This window comes from Ambystoma mexicanum, chromosome 6p (genome assembly GCF_040938575.1).
Source record: "Ambystoma mexicanum isolate Mex_15411 chromosome 6p, UKY_AmexF1_1, whole genome shotgun sequence".
NCBI lineage: Eukaryota > Metazoa > Chordata > Amphibia > Caudata > Ambystomatidae > Ambystoma > Ambystoma mexicanum.
Window position 1 is genome coordinate 481,839,951 of NC_090935.1, and position 13,828 is coordinate 481,853,778.

At 47.5% G+C, this 13,828-nt stretch overlaps 2 protein-coding genes across 3 annotated transcripts in view; one reads left to right on the top strand and one right to left on the bottom strand.

The window, feature by feature from the left end:
- MTREX (Mtr4 exosome RNA helicase) overlaps nt 1-6,848 on the top strand; it is a 1,095,475-nt gene extending 1,088,627 nt beyond the window's left edge. The window contains exons 26-27 of the mRNA XM_069627280.1: nt 5,809-5,913; nt 6,522-6,848. Of these exons, the coding sequence (XP_069483381.1) occupies nt 5,809-5,913; nt 6,522-6,574 (158 nt within the window). The 3' untranslated portion in view covers nt 6,575-6,848. The remainder of the gene's footprint in view (nt 1-5,808; nt 5,914-6,521) is intronic.
- The window catches only part of PLPP1 (phospholipid phosphatase 1), a 466,509-nt gene continuing 459,396 nt past the window's right edge, over nt 6,716-13,828 (bottom strand). For both annotated transcript variants that reach the window (XM_069627282.1, XM_069627283.1), the window contains exon 6: nt 6,716-7,202. In XM_069627282.1, the coding sequence (XP_069483383.1) occupies nt 7,077-7,202 (126 nt within the window). In that variant the 3' untranslated portion in view covers nt 6,716-7,076. The remainder of the gene's footprint in view (nt 7,203-13,828) is intronic.

Consider the following 13,828-nt stretch of genomic DNA (forward strand, 5'->3'; position numbering starts at 1 on the left):
ATTGTGGTTCTTATATGCAGCTTTGGCATTCTGTAACAGTAAGTAAACTATTTACAACACACAGCTTTAATATTCTTTAATATATAATTAAATATATACAATCTCCACTCATAACACACCACCTTTCCTTTACAGATACCAACATTTGATTTCTTATGTCTCTTTTTTGATCATGCTTCACCCCTCTCTTGGTACATTTGCCACCCTTTCTTTGTCCCACACTTCTCCATTTTCTAGTTTAACCAAATTTTCTAGATCCTCTGCCATTACCATCTCCCTTGAAAGTTTTGACATATTTTTCTTCGTTTCTCCCCAACCTTACCCTCACCAGATTTTCTTGAGGCATACATATTCCCTTCACCAACCATTGGTATCAATATTGTTTTATCAGTGACCGTGGTGATAGCTCTCATCCTCACATAATGTTGAAATATTTCTACTCCCCACACACATGCCAAGGATTCTTTTTCAAAAACTGAATATCTTCTTTCTGCATCTCTAAGGATGCAAAGGCCACCATCTGCATCCCCTTATCTGGTTGTATCAACACATATCCTACCCCGTTTTCATTCGAATTGGTAAACAAGTATACCAGCAGCTCATGCATAAATCCTATCAGCACTGTTGCTTCTATCAAACTCTGACGCATCTAATTTCTTTCTCGTCCAACTCACTCCAATTAAACTTTACATTTTTCTTAGTTATCCCCCTTGTTTGTTTTATCTGCTAAATTCCTCATGGATTTTCCATAACTAAATAAAACTAAGACGAGAAACCACCTCTCCCTTATTCCTTGGTGACTTCCATGCGCAGTGATTTGTGTGTATGCTCGCCCTCCCCCTTTTCTTCCCATCCCTGCCCTCCCCCACAACTCCCGCCTCTTGCTCCATCCCTGGATCTCAGGCTATCGTGCATCTAGTCCACTCGGTGCCGGGACCACGCAGGGGGGATACCCTACTATTGGCACCCCAACTACTAGGGGGGGTAAAACGCATTTCCTCACTGCCTCCTGCATTAAGCAAGATTACATAGAAGCCCTACCATTCTTGTGTTCCAAATTATTGTACATGTGTGTCCTGATACCCTTTTCGCATGTGCGAGCAGAGTTCAATGTCCGCAGCACTATGCAATCATATTAAGCTCCTCAGGATCTAGCATCCTGCATGTCAGTTTATAGTACAATATGGAACAATACTGGATAACTTATCCTGCTCTTGCCGAGGTTGACTTTCCGGATCATCCAGGCAACCCAGCGTGTCTAGCCAGCAAGCAGTCTCTTCGGGGGTCTAAAAAAAAAAAACACCTTATTCCTGTAAATAACTTTTAGTTTAGCTGGGTACAACATGTAATTAAAGCTGGATTTTCGCAGCCGCCTCTTGATTGCCACATATTGTAGTCGTTGTCTCTGTATCCACAAGGTGTAGTCTGGGTACGCTGTGGACGATGCTCTAGTCATCGTTCCAGGATCTTTTCCCTATCCTTATAGTTCAGGATCTTGCCAATGATCGCTCTGGGAGGGGCCGCCGGTTGGGGTTTTCTTGCTTGGGCCCTGTGCGCTCTTTCTACCGTGAACCCCTAAGTGAGTGCTCCTGCATCAGCATATTCTCCATACTTTGTGGGGTCCATACCCTCTTCACCCTCTGGTAGTCCCACTACCCGTATGTTGTTACATCGCGCCCTTCCTTCTGCCTCCTCCGCTCGGCTTTCCATGTTACGTACACGTTGTCGCAATATATGGGCCTCTGTAGTGCTGGCCTTGCTGGTGTCGGAATTGGTCTTCACTTTGCTCTTCAACCCAGTTGTGCGCTCTGCCAACGTTCGTACGTCCTGTCGCAAAAAGTTGACATCTATACTGACCGCATCCATTTTGAATTCTAATGAGGTCTTCAATTCTGCCATGGCCACATTGAGCTTCGTTGACCACGAGGATTTCAGATCCGCTATGGCTTCTGGGATCTGTTGGTCACCTCGCAATGGCGTGGCTACTCTGTGCAGGATCCCCTCAGTGTTCGAGGATGCGTCCGGTGACTTAGTGAAGATGTCCAATGTGGGTTGTTTTGTTTTCCTTTTGCTGACCTTAGATGCCATCACTGCACATATCGTGAATATCCTTCACGTTCCCGGAAAGTTCCTTGTTTGGCAATGACCGCTGGCAATCTGTGTCTTGCGTGTGTTGCGTTTTCAGCCCTTTTACTCAGCTCGGGTTCATGAACTGATGTGTTGCTCGCAACACTCTCTCCCCAACAGTGTTTGGCCTATCTGGGTCCGTGCAGCGCTATGATCTCTGTGCCAGGTGTTTTCCTTACTTGCCCGCCAGGTGTGCGCTTTGCAGTTGCAGTGTTAGATCAGGCTATAGCCGTTCTGCCACATCTGTCACATTCAGGTGAACTTCACTTAGATCTCCGGGCCCCGTGTCTTGGCAGGTGGGTCAGGGCTATACACAGTGGCTGAGCCTACATCATTGTTTGCCCATTCCGTCCTGCAACGTGTCAATATTCCCAGGATCCTACTTCCACGGGTTGTCTCCCCTGTGAAGCCTACTCCGGTACAGGAGCTGGAGTTGCGGAATCGGTCTAGTTATCTGGCGTTTCTCCTGCGCACCATGCTATGGGGGTTGACTTGCCTCAGATGGGTATCCGTGGATCAATTCCCCATCGGGCCAGGCACATTGCAGCTGACCAGTAAGTTCTCTTACCTTTTGGTGGCCTCCGCACTCAGTTGTATGTTGTCCCCGGCAGCTGAATCTTCCTGAGCGTGCTGAAAATCTACTGTCCCCGTTTCAGAATTCGAGGTTCCTACTCACCGCTCCTTTTCAGAGAGCTGCAGCTACACATGGGCCACACCTCCGCTACTAACTGCTCCAATAGTCACTTTTTGCCCTCCGCAGTCGACTGAGGAGGCTGGAACGTTGCCTCCTCAATCAAGACTCAGCTGCCATTCGTTCCAGCACGTGTAACATTACCAATGTTTCCTGGTGCCTGTGCAGCCTTCCATCAGCCTGTAGCTGTGTCCAATCTAGTTCCTAGCCTGCACGTACCTCGATACTTTGTGTCTTGGGCATACAGGCAGACAGAAGCTTTGCTTCTTTCTGTGCGCTCTCTGCCGGCACCCACACTCGGCTCCCTCACCCCCAGCCGAAAAGGGCATCAGGTGTGTACGCCCTCAATCCCTGGCTCAGCGATCAGTCACAGGGCCACCAATCCACCACCTAGTATGCGCTTCCCATTTTTCCTCGAGGTTGCCTTATTGTTCGCCCCGTATCGAGCATCTGCTGTACCTTGAGCTGAGCAAACTTTGGATTGCTGCGCCTGCTATTATTATAGGATGCTGTTATCTCCGGCTCGCTCGCGGCGTGACCCCCAACAGTGATTCATTCACAGCAACAGCTCTTCTGCTTCCGATCCCTTTGTCTGTCGGGATCCACCATTTTGCTTTTCTTGTCCGTGATCGGCCGCGACTGCAGCAGCTTCGTTCTGTGCGGCCAGTGGTTACAGTTCAACCACCATGCGCCTCTGGTGTGCAGCACATCCTCGCACGTCTATATGTCCAATTTAAAGGATCACATGCTTCATTTAGCTTGTCTTCTACTCTGATCGATTCAGGATCTGAAAAAGCTTCTCAGGAAGCACGTCTTATTCCATGGCTTGGTAGCCACACCGTCCTTCCTCCCCAAAGTTGTCTCAAAGTTCCACCTATTGCAATCCATCGGTCTTCTATCCTACTCTGCAGCCTAGACCCAGTTATTATATCGCGAGAACGGCTGAATTCAGAAGAGCGGACCAGCTCTTTGTGGCTTTTTGCTTTGGCCGTAAGGGTTTACCTATAACTAAGCAAACATTATCCTGCTGGGTCATTTTCTGTATAGCGGAATGCTAGCAGTCCACTGGGAAGAAATTACTGGCAGGAATAAGTGCCCATTCCACTAGGGGAGTTTCAGCTTCAATGGCATTGCAGAGGGGAGTACCTGTTCGGGATACTTGTCGCACTGCGACATTGGCCATACCTTAGTTAAACACTATATTCTTGTACAGCTGATGTGCGTTTTGGCAGGGCTGTGCTGCAAAATTTCTCAGTGTAACTTTCTGCCTGCCTCCTTCATCTACTGCTTTGGCAGTCTATCAGATGAGGAATCTGCGGGAGAAAGGCAATCCATTGAAGGAGAAATTACTTAACGTAATGTTCTTTCTATGGATTCTTCTCCCGCAGATTCCTCGTTTGCCCTCCCGCTCAGAAAGTTGGTGCGCATCTTCTTTCATGTTGACTTGATGATGGTCCTCTGTGGCTGTTTTCCATCTTTCCTGCCACATGTTTAAAACAATGTTTTCTGACACTACTTGTAGTGTCTATTGCAACTCTTCCTCCTTCGGAGGTGTATAGTTTTTTCATTTATTAAGGGCTTGTTAGCCTGTTTGTTCTGTTTTCCTATGCAGCCTGGTGTGTTCGGGGGGGAGGGGGAACTGAGGTGTGGGGTGTAGTGGCAAGGTATTTATACGACTCATGACGTCACATTCGGAGCTGACTACCAGATGCCTAGCAAGACTGATCAACTGTCAAGTCGCGGTTCACTACAACCCTTTTCAAAAATGTTCGGAAGCAGCAGAGCTGGAGGGAATATCTATCAGATGAGGAATCTGCGGGAGAAGAATCCATAGAAAGATTTTGGTAAGTAATTTCTCCTTCTATAGATTCTTCACCCACAGATAACTCATCTCCCCTCCAGTCCATCCCACTAAAAAAGTCTATGGTTGGTGCGCATCTTCTCTTGGGTTGTGACTTGGTGACCGTTTTCTGTCTTTCATGCTGCATGTTTATTTTTTGGAAGAAAAAAAAACTTAGCATCTTACACAAGGTTCTTCCTTCTGTTGGAAGCTTATTGTTAATGTAGCTTCTTGTGGGCTTATTAGCCAGTTATCTGTTTTCCTATGCAGCATGGGGTGGTGGGACTAGTGGGAAACTGAGGTATGGGGTGTAGGGACTGAGTTTATATACGATGCATGACATTGCGGCTGGAAGCAGACTATCGAGCACTGATCAAGACCGATGGACGGCCAAGTCTAGGTCTACCACGTCACCGCCAACGAAAATAATGCTGAAACAGCAAAGCTGGATAGGATATTTATCAGATGAGGAATCTACGCGAGAAGAATCAATAGAAAGAACATTCCGGTAAGTAATTTCTCCTTTCTTCACTTCTCAGAGGGATCAGTTACTCTGAGTCAGGCCTTCATTTTTGTCTAACATTGTTTGAGTTCCATATAAACAGAAGATTGAGGTGCTAGTGTTTTTCCACATTCCAAGAAGATGTTGCACAAGCTGGACCCCACGTGGGTTTATTCCACCAGAGGAGTGGTGGCATCATTGGCATGCCACTGGGTGAGATTTGCGAGGCAGCAACTTGGTCCTCGGTGCATACGTTCTATAAGCACCACTGTATGTGTTGGCTAACAGTGGTGTGCATTTTGGTTGAGTGGTCTTTCAGGATTTTATGTTGAGGGTGTGTTTTCAATCCTGTATCTAAATACTGATTTGAGAGTCTGTTTAGATGGGAAATCCATGAGGGGATTCAACGAGGCGGAAAAGAGAACTGCAATAATGGGGTGCAGTGCTCTATGCAGCAGCAACGTCATATGCAGTCAAGAAAGATGAGCATATTAGATTTTTTTTTTGCTAAGCTATGCCCCTTGGTGCTGTTCTCCGAGAACAGCAGTTGCTAGAGGATATCTGTCTGAATGAGGAATCCGTGGGAGGAAAATTGAATCTATAGAAAGAACATGCCTGGCAAGTAATTTTTCCTTGTTTCCCCTTCAGGAAGCATTATTCGATGTATGAGGCGATTAGAAGAATTACTTCGACAGATGTGCCAAGCAGCTAAAGCCATCGGAAACACAGAGCTGGAAAACAAGTTTGCAGAGGGTCTGTATTATAAACAACCTTTGTGTTTTAAAGGGACACCGAAGCACAAGGGCATTAAATAGGCTAAGTTAAGGAGGCAATACATGTAAATGCTAGGCTTAAAAAGGTTGGAAATAACAAATACGGCCAAGTCACACCCAGGAAATCGCCCTATAGTCATCTCTGGAAGTTCACCTCCAGTTCAGAGCCAGATGGCCAATGCATTGTGGGCTTTCAAATTAGCTCAAATGTCAAGCCTTTATACATGGCACTGATGATCCCTAATGATGGTGGCACATGTATGCATTTGTCAGTATTCTTGATAGCTGTCGGTCTCTAATTAATACATTCTAAGTATAACATAGCACATCCCTGTAGACCAGGACATTTTCAGCGAGTAGAGGCTTAACAGTTGAGACAATTCGAATGCTTACAATGCATTGCCCAACTGGCTTTGTACTGGAAGTAAATTCTGATGTATATATTGACCAGAACGGTATTGATCTAGTTGTGCAAACTAGTTTTTTATCCTTTGCATTTGCTTTGCTTCCACTTAAGAAATATAGTTAAGTGTATGTTGTAAGAGGGGGCTGGGTTATACAATTTTAACGACCTATTTTATCTTGCAGGTATTACAAAAATTAAGAGGGACATCGTTTTTGCTGCCAGCCTTTATCTTTGAGGATGTGGGCAGAAATAACTGAAGCACCGAAAACCTTGAATGCATTAATCAACTGGCAGTCTACCTGCATTCCCAATGTACAATATATCCAGCTAATACTTCACATGTGGCTTTCACAAATGGCCCAACCCCAGAACCAGATTTGCTGTAAACATTTTAATATTTGTACTGGATGAATCTGTATCCACAAGCGGTATTCTAGCAAAGCACATACACCTTGTTTGTACATAACTGTGTTTACCACATTATTTTAATAAAAAATTTACAGATTGAATATTTTGTTATAGTTCATAAATGCTTTAAACAAGATTTTATTTAAAAAAATTAAAGCTATTTTTAACGGTGGCATTCTTTTTACTATATACAAGTAAAGTGGGCATCCAAGAGGTATAGCAGCAGTCCTTTGAAGGCATTTTTCTTTTAAACATTAGACAGGAGTTTGACGCTTCCTCCAGAAATACTTTTCTTTGGGAAAGCATGTATACTTGGTGGTGTTAGCTGTTCATGGCTGATGATTGCTTCCATAGTGATTTCCGTTTGTTGGTGTCTCATGCAAAGTGGTATGTGAATCTTCTTCTTTTTCACATTTACGCCCCCGTTCTTTGAAGAAGTCTGAGACATATACAACCTACATTGAAAAAAGTACAATGGAAATGGCTTTCAGTCCTAGCATAATTAATTTGGAATTGTGAGATTAAATTTCATTTACATTTTAATTTGCAGAAGAGCTGGATCAATATTTTTATAACCAAATATGAAGGTGGGAAGCAAGATGAGTGCACCATGCATAGGTTAAAATGTCACCAGACAGTAACCAGATTTTACAAAATCTTTATTTATACAGTGTAATGAAAGTTGGAAACAAGGGTAAATCTGAGGTTCACATACTAACAGATTACCGCAAATAGCAAAATGGGCGCCGCACACTTTTCTGCAACTCACATTTTTACGTGCCCAATCCAGAGCTCTCTAGTTTCCCAATCCCATGCATGAGAAAGCCAAACCGCCAAAATTCCAAGTGGGTGATGGCTTTTTCGCACATGGAATGGAGAAGCTTGAGAGCTCTGCCGATCAAGTAGATCACTGCACATAAGAAATGCTCACTGAGCACATATCAACGTGGTATGGCTGACTATCTGAACTGACCTTCCAGAAATCAAGCCTATGGCATTGCCACTGAAGGTACATATACCTATCTGAATGTTCAAACACGCTTTCAAGGACCCCTTAAAAATGAGTATCTAAATGGCTGGTTATTCTGGAGAGACTACAATTGGTTGGGGCAATTTCTTTCTCGACTGATGGTTTTTCTTTGCTATAGGGCATAACACCCTGTGTCAGACCCATTGCACTAAATGTCCTTGACGCCTTGAACTCAGCCAAAAAATTGCTATTTCAACAACTTACTGGGGCCTTGTATTTTACAATACTGGTGTCTTAACTTTACCCAAGGCATCACTATGGAGAGCAGTTGGTGATGAATGTATTCTACTCCAGGTTCAGGCATTGAGCTGGCCCCCAACCGGGTTGCAGGCCAGCTAGACTGTTGTTGGATAGAAAAAGGACTGGGGATACCTGCTTAACAGACCAAAGTTACTAAACTTTACCAATGGATGCAGACTTCACTAAACGAAGAAAGCTGAATAGGTTTCCTCATGAGCATAAACTTAGAACCATTTTAACATGGGATGGATAGAGAATTCTATTTGATGAAGCCATTTTCCAAAGCCTCTTAAACCCTTATCAGGCCAGATCTCTATAAAATACTAGAAAAAACGATCGTAATATACAAACTTTCTTCAACCCGGAATGTAATGCTATCAGATGACCTACAGAAGGAGGCTCTGTGGAGCAGCCTTCAAGATCTGACACCAGCGTGCATCAGTTCGACACTGCAGTCCCATAAGAAAGCTACGGACTGCACTGTGAACTAGTGTGTCTGCTCCTGAAGCACCATAGATCTTGTGGTGAGTCTGACTGCTCTCGGATACTCTGCAGACGGGCTGTGCCGTGATATACCATCTCGGCCCCGTGAGCCCTTCAAACATCCTAAAGGCGAGCAGTGGGAAGAAAAGTGCTGCCTCTGAGTAATCTGGAGGCCTGTTTCATTCGGGAGCGGAGAACACTGACATCACCACAGGTGCCTGAGCCCTGGGACACCCACCTTGCGAGTGGGCCAGAGTGCAACACTGGGGCAGGTTGTGCAGACAGCATGGCTGCGTTCGTTACATCAGAAGCACACACTACTAGATGGCGCTCGCCTGCAAAGGAGGCTCCGTTAAGGTCCACCTGCCACTGACCTGCCTAACTAATGGACAGCATGCTGTCGGGGATTTGCCAGTCAAAAGTAAACGAGATTAAATAAACACCAACATTTAACGCAAAGATAGAGCATGAAAGCACTAGAATCACGGAGGCAGAAACCCAGGCTGGAACTGCAGAAGACAACATTGTGGGACTGAAGACCTAAGTAACCGCAATATCCAAAGACCTCAAACGCACATTGCAACGCTGCGCCGACTTGGAGTCGTGTTCCAGGCATAATAATGCCCACCTAGTCCAACTACCCGAAAAATGTGGCACAGGAAGAAGCAATCAAAAACCTACTTTAGGAAATCTTGGAGAACCCTGCCTTCCCGTCCTTTGTGGTGATGAGGGCCCACAAATCACCTGCAGCAAAACACAACCCTGGGGCCCCACCAGGGCCAGTGATTGTGAGACTATTAAATTACTGAGACCTTATCCTTCGTTTGGCTAGAGAGAAGGGTCATCACCACTATGAGTCAGCGAATATACACACTAGCCCAACTTCTCCACTGCAGTCCGGATGGAGCGCAGGAGTTGAGAAACTTCTACGCAATGCTCTTTCAGGCACGACATGAAGGTCCAACATGAAGGGAAACACTTCTTCACACTACTCTCGCTGGATCACCCAGCTGCATACTTTCATGTGCCCATCCACAAGAAGCATAGGACGTTCCTTATATTCAAAGTGGGAAACTGCCACGATCAGTTCAAGGTCCTGCAGCTCGGCCGTTTTAGGCACCCATGGTTTTCACAAGCTACAGGCAGTGGTAGTGGATTGAAACGAAGGGGAAAAACACAGATCTGATCTTATACTATATTCGATCTTATGGATGCTCTCTCTGATAGACCGGCTTGTCAGAGCTTGCTCTCCAAACCAGGCATCAGCACATTTGTATTGGACATGCAGCCCATTGCACAGTTTAAGATTTCCTGAAGTTGGGGGGGAGGGGGTCTGTTGAGCAGCCTAGGAAATCGCTGCTTAGCGTTTGAGCTCCGTGAATTGCCAACTATTACCGGAAGATACCGGCACATTAACTGCAGCGTCCCTGCCATCACTACCACAGCAGATTCATGTTACCCTGCAGAACATTTGTCCCCAATATGGATGAAAATCAGTGCTGTGGGGGCCACACAGCAACTTTCTACACTTTGGCTCTGGACGTGGGCTTGCTGATAGTGGGGGCCGCTTGGGCTGCAGCCGGCTGCCGCGACTGGCTTTGCACTGCGGCTCTCGGACTGCGGAGCCGCCCGCGGCTGGAGCCGCGATCCATCTCCTGGAGCGCTGGCTCACCTGGCGGCCCACTCCCTGCTGTTGCTGCCGACCTCTGGCCTGCGGTGTCCACTGGTCCGTGGAACTGATGCGGGAGGGGCTGCGGAGCCGGAGGGCCCCCTCTGTCCAGGGACGTCCTGATACTGGCTACACCGCTCCTGGATTGCCTTGCGGCGACTCTGGTGCCGCTCTGCGTTTGCCTCACAGTGGAGGCTTGAGGAACCTGCCGGGAGCGGCCACGCAAGCACCTCCTGAACTGGCAGACACGCGGCTGCCCTGCTGGGGACTGGCCGGGCTGGAAAAGCGCCGTGGCTGGGCAGGCTTGCGACCTTGGACTGTTGGCGAGCCTCGCTGAGGACATGGGCACAGGCGCCCCATAGGCTGGGAAGGTGGATGCCGAGACCTGGGCCAGTGCTGGGCTCATCTCACGAGTGGCCTGACTCTGTTCCAGGGCAGTAACCGCTGCCATATCAGTGGTACTCCACCTCTCTCCACCAACCCTTGCAGAGCCAGGGGGGCTGTCTCCCCAGCACAGCGACCACACTCCAGGGTACACATTTGCTGAAGGCCGGTATCCTGAACTTGTACGTCCCCCGGAGGCCTCATCCTGGAGCTCTGTCATATTGATCCACACAAGCAACCTGTTACCCTGCCCCGGGCATACCGCTGTTAGCCCACCCGCACGTGATAACACTGCCTGTCCCCCTTGGATACCGAAGGGAGGACAGTAATGTGGACAGTGCACAAGCCATAGACTCTTGCGCCTCCCAGGACCTCCGCGCTACCGCTGGTTCATGCGCAGGCCGCACTGCCATTCCGGCGTCATTGCCTCCCTGCATATCCCATCAGCTTGCAGTCCTCCACACTCTATGAAGAACCCCAACTGGCTGCCACTTAATCTCTGGGCCCTGCTCTGCTACACTCTCACCCTCAGCACTGCCGCAGGCACCACTTGACCTCCACTAACACTGCTGCGCGATCGCCATTCCTGACTACCAACCATCCGGTCTATACCACATATCCAGTTACACTGCCATGCCTACCAAGTCACGCGGTGCCAATAAGGCGGGAGCCATGGATAAATTTGCTAGGGCAACGCCTAGATCTGAGCCTGAGCACACAGCTAACCAGGAGGGGCCTGACCCATCCTCGAGTCCCCCAGTGCCCAACCTTGCAGCAATGATGGAATCCATGGCCAAGAATTTTGCTTCACTTCACAAAAAGCTGGATGACATAAATGCCAATGTTGTATCACTCAAGTCTCAAATAGATCACGCTGGCACGAGAATTAGCGCCAATGAGGATAGCCTACACACCCTCCAGGATACTGTTAGCGCCCTTACCCGCGATATGAAACTCGTCAAGGCCAAATGTGATGACCTGGAATCCAGATTGCGTAGGAACAACATACTTATAATCAGTGTTCCAGAAAATGCTCTGAAGGGTCGTATGGAGCTGGCAGTGGAAGAGCCGCTCGACAACCCTGATCTGTCTCCCTTTTTCACCGTTGAGCGGGCTCACCGAGCCCTATCACCACGCCCCAAACCTGGAGACTTCCTCAGGCCTGTCATCGCAAAAATAATCAACTATAGAGACAGAGACCACTTTCACCGCCTATCACAAGAGAAGGGGAAACTACGACTTGGTTCCCAAATGATCAGGCTTCCCCCTCCCCCCCCCCCCCCGACTTCTCGGTCGCAGTACAACCAGAAAGGCGCCAGTTCCTCGGGGTAAAGAAGTTGCTGCAATATCCCATACACAATGCTGTTCCCTGCACATCTGAAGTCCACCTTCAAAGGGAAACTCTACTTCTTCACGGTCCCTGAGGAGGCGGTGAAGTTCATTGAGGCACAAATTGCTCTCAATCCGGCTGAAGGCCTCATGGACAATGGCTGAGCTGCATATTAGCTACATCGGAGCTCCCTGATGACCTGAAAACTCAAATCCTTCAGCCCTTGGGCAAATGGCAGCATCAGATATAATTGCACTTCCCCGTGCGTCCATGATGCGCTCCAAGATAGTGCTCGCCATGCCGCCCGGGTCAATGAGTGTTTCCCGTTAACTACCATACCAACTATGAGGCGGAACTAATCTCCACTCCCGTACATTGTTGCAGGGTGGGTTTTATGTGCAAACCCGAATTGCTGGTCTGGGACTATAGCTACATCAATCCTCACCGTTGCCTCCCCTGCACCTCTGTGGCAAACTTGCAGCCAATTCCATGTACCGTCTGTTACCTTATTACTTTATGTTCTTAGTTGGCAACACAGCAACAGCGAGCCCCACTGCAGTTGCAATGACAATGTTGGAGAACCTGTTTGGTGTGTGCCCTGAGCCCTGTTGGGGTAAGAGTGTGGTTGGTCCACGTTGGGATATGCCCTCTACCACCTGTTTCTTGGGATTTGAGATTTGTGGGAAGGGTGAGGGAGGGAACGCTGGCAGCTGGAACAGCGAAGCAAGGAAGGGGGAGGCACTGTTTTTGGGAATTTCGTTGGAAATGGCAGAGGTAGCTCGACATTACGCGCTACGTCAGGGCATCTCTGACAATCGTTCAAAACGCAAGTACACGCTGGGATGGGTGAGCTGGAATGTAACTAGAACACTGACATGCCTACTACTATAATGTCCTGGAATGTCCGGGGACTAAGTAACTATATCAAGGCCCGCAAAATCATGGCCTACACCCATAGACACAGTAGTAAAATACTTACGCTGCAAGAAACACATTCTCTGGGTCGCCTGGCAGCGACCATTGCACCATCATGGAGACCTTACAGATACACAAAACAGAAAACGGAATAAGCTTCTTTTGAGCTAGTTAATGAATTAGTAGCCCATCAAAATGTGGTCCTAACACTCTCCTTAAAATGAAGAACACCCTTTCCCTTCGTGGTGCTTACTGGCCCTAGAAAGCGCTGTAGCACTGCCTATCTCAAAAAGGGGATAGATTGAAGGAAACCCACCCTTCTTCAATGAATGGGATAACTTTAGGGCAAAGTACTAACACTTGATTGTCTTTTCAATGTAAGCAACAATAGTTAAAAATTGCAGTTGGGATTTTGGTCTCCCCAAACTGCATGCTTTGGTCAAGCAGACATTTCGCGTCGGACTAGGCGTCACACATGTACAATTTAATTGCCCTCCGAAGTGTCTGATATTCTCAAAGCCAATAGTAGTAAAACAATTAAGAATATAAATAACTCTCAAATTTACACTCTTTAGAGGCACCCGTCAGGGCTGTCCATGCTCCCCGATCCTCTTTGCGCTGGTGATAGAACCAATGGTAGATTACATCAGAGCACGCCATTCCCATAGAGGTATACGATTGAAAGACACCCCTGAGATTATATCCCTATACGCAAATGTATTATATATGAGGGATCCTAATATCCATCTGGATCTGGTATTGCGAGACATCACACGTGTGGGTACCTACTCAGGATTCACAATCAACTACTCCAAGTCCGAGGCCCTTCCTCTCACCAGCACCACTCAACAACCTGCCACTGAATACCCACTTTGCTGGTCCCCTGATGGGATTAGGTATTTGGGAGTCCAGATGTCGCTATCCAAGACTGCTCTACTCACAGACAACTATGTGGTTGCAGCACAATTAGCCGAGTCGAAAATGGCACGATGGTGCTCCCTCCCACTATCACTCGCCGGGAAACTCACTC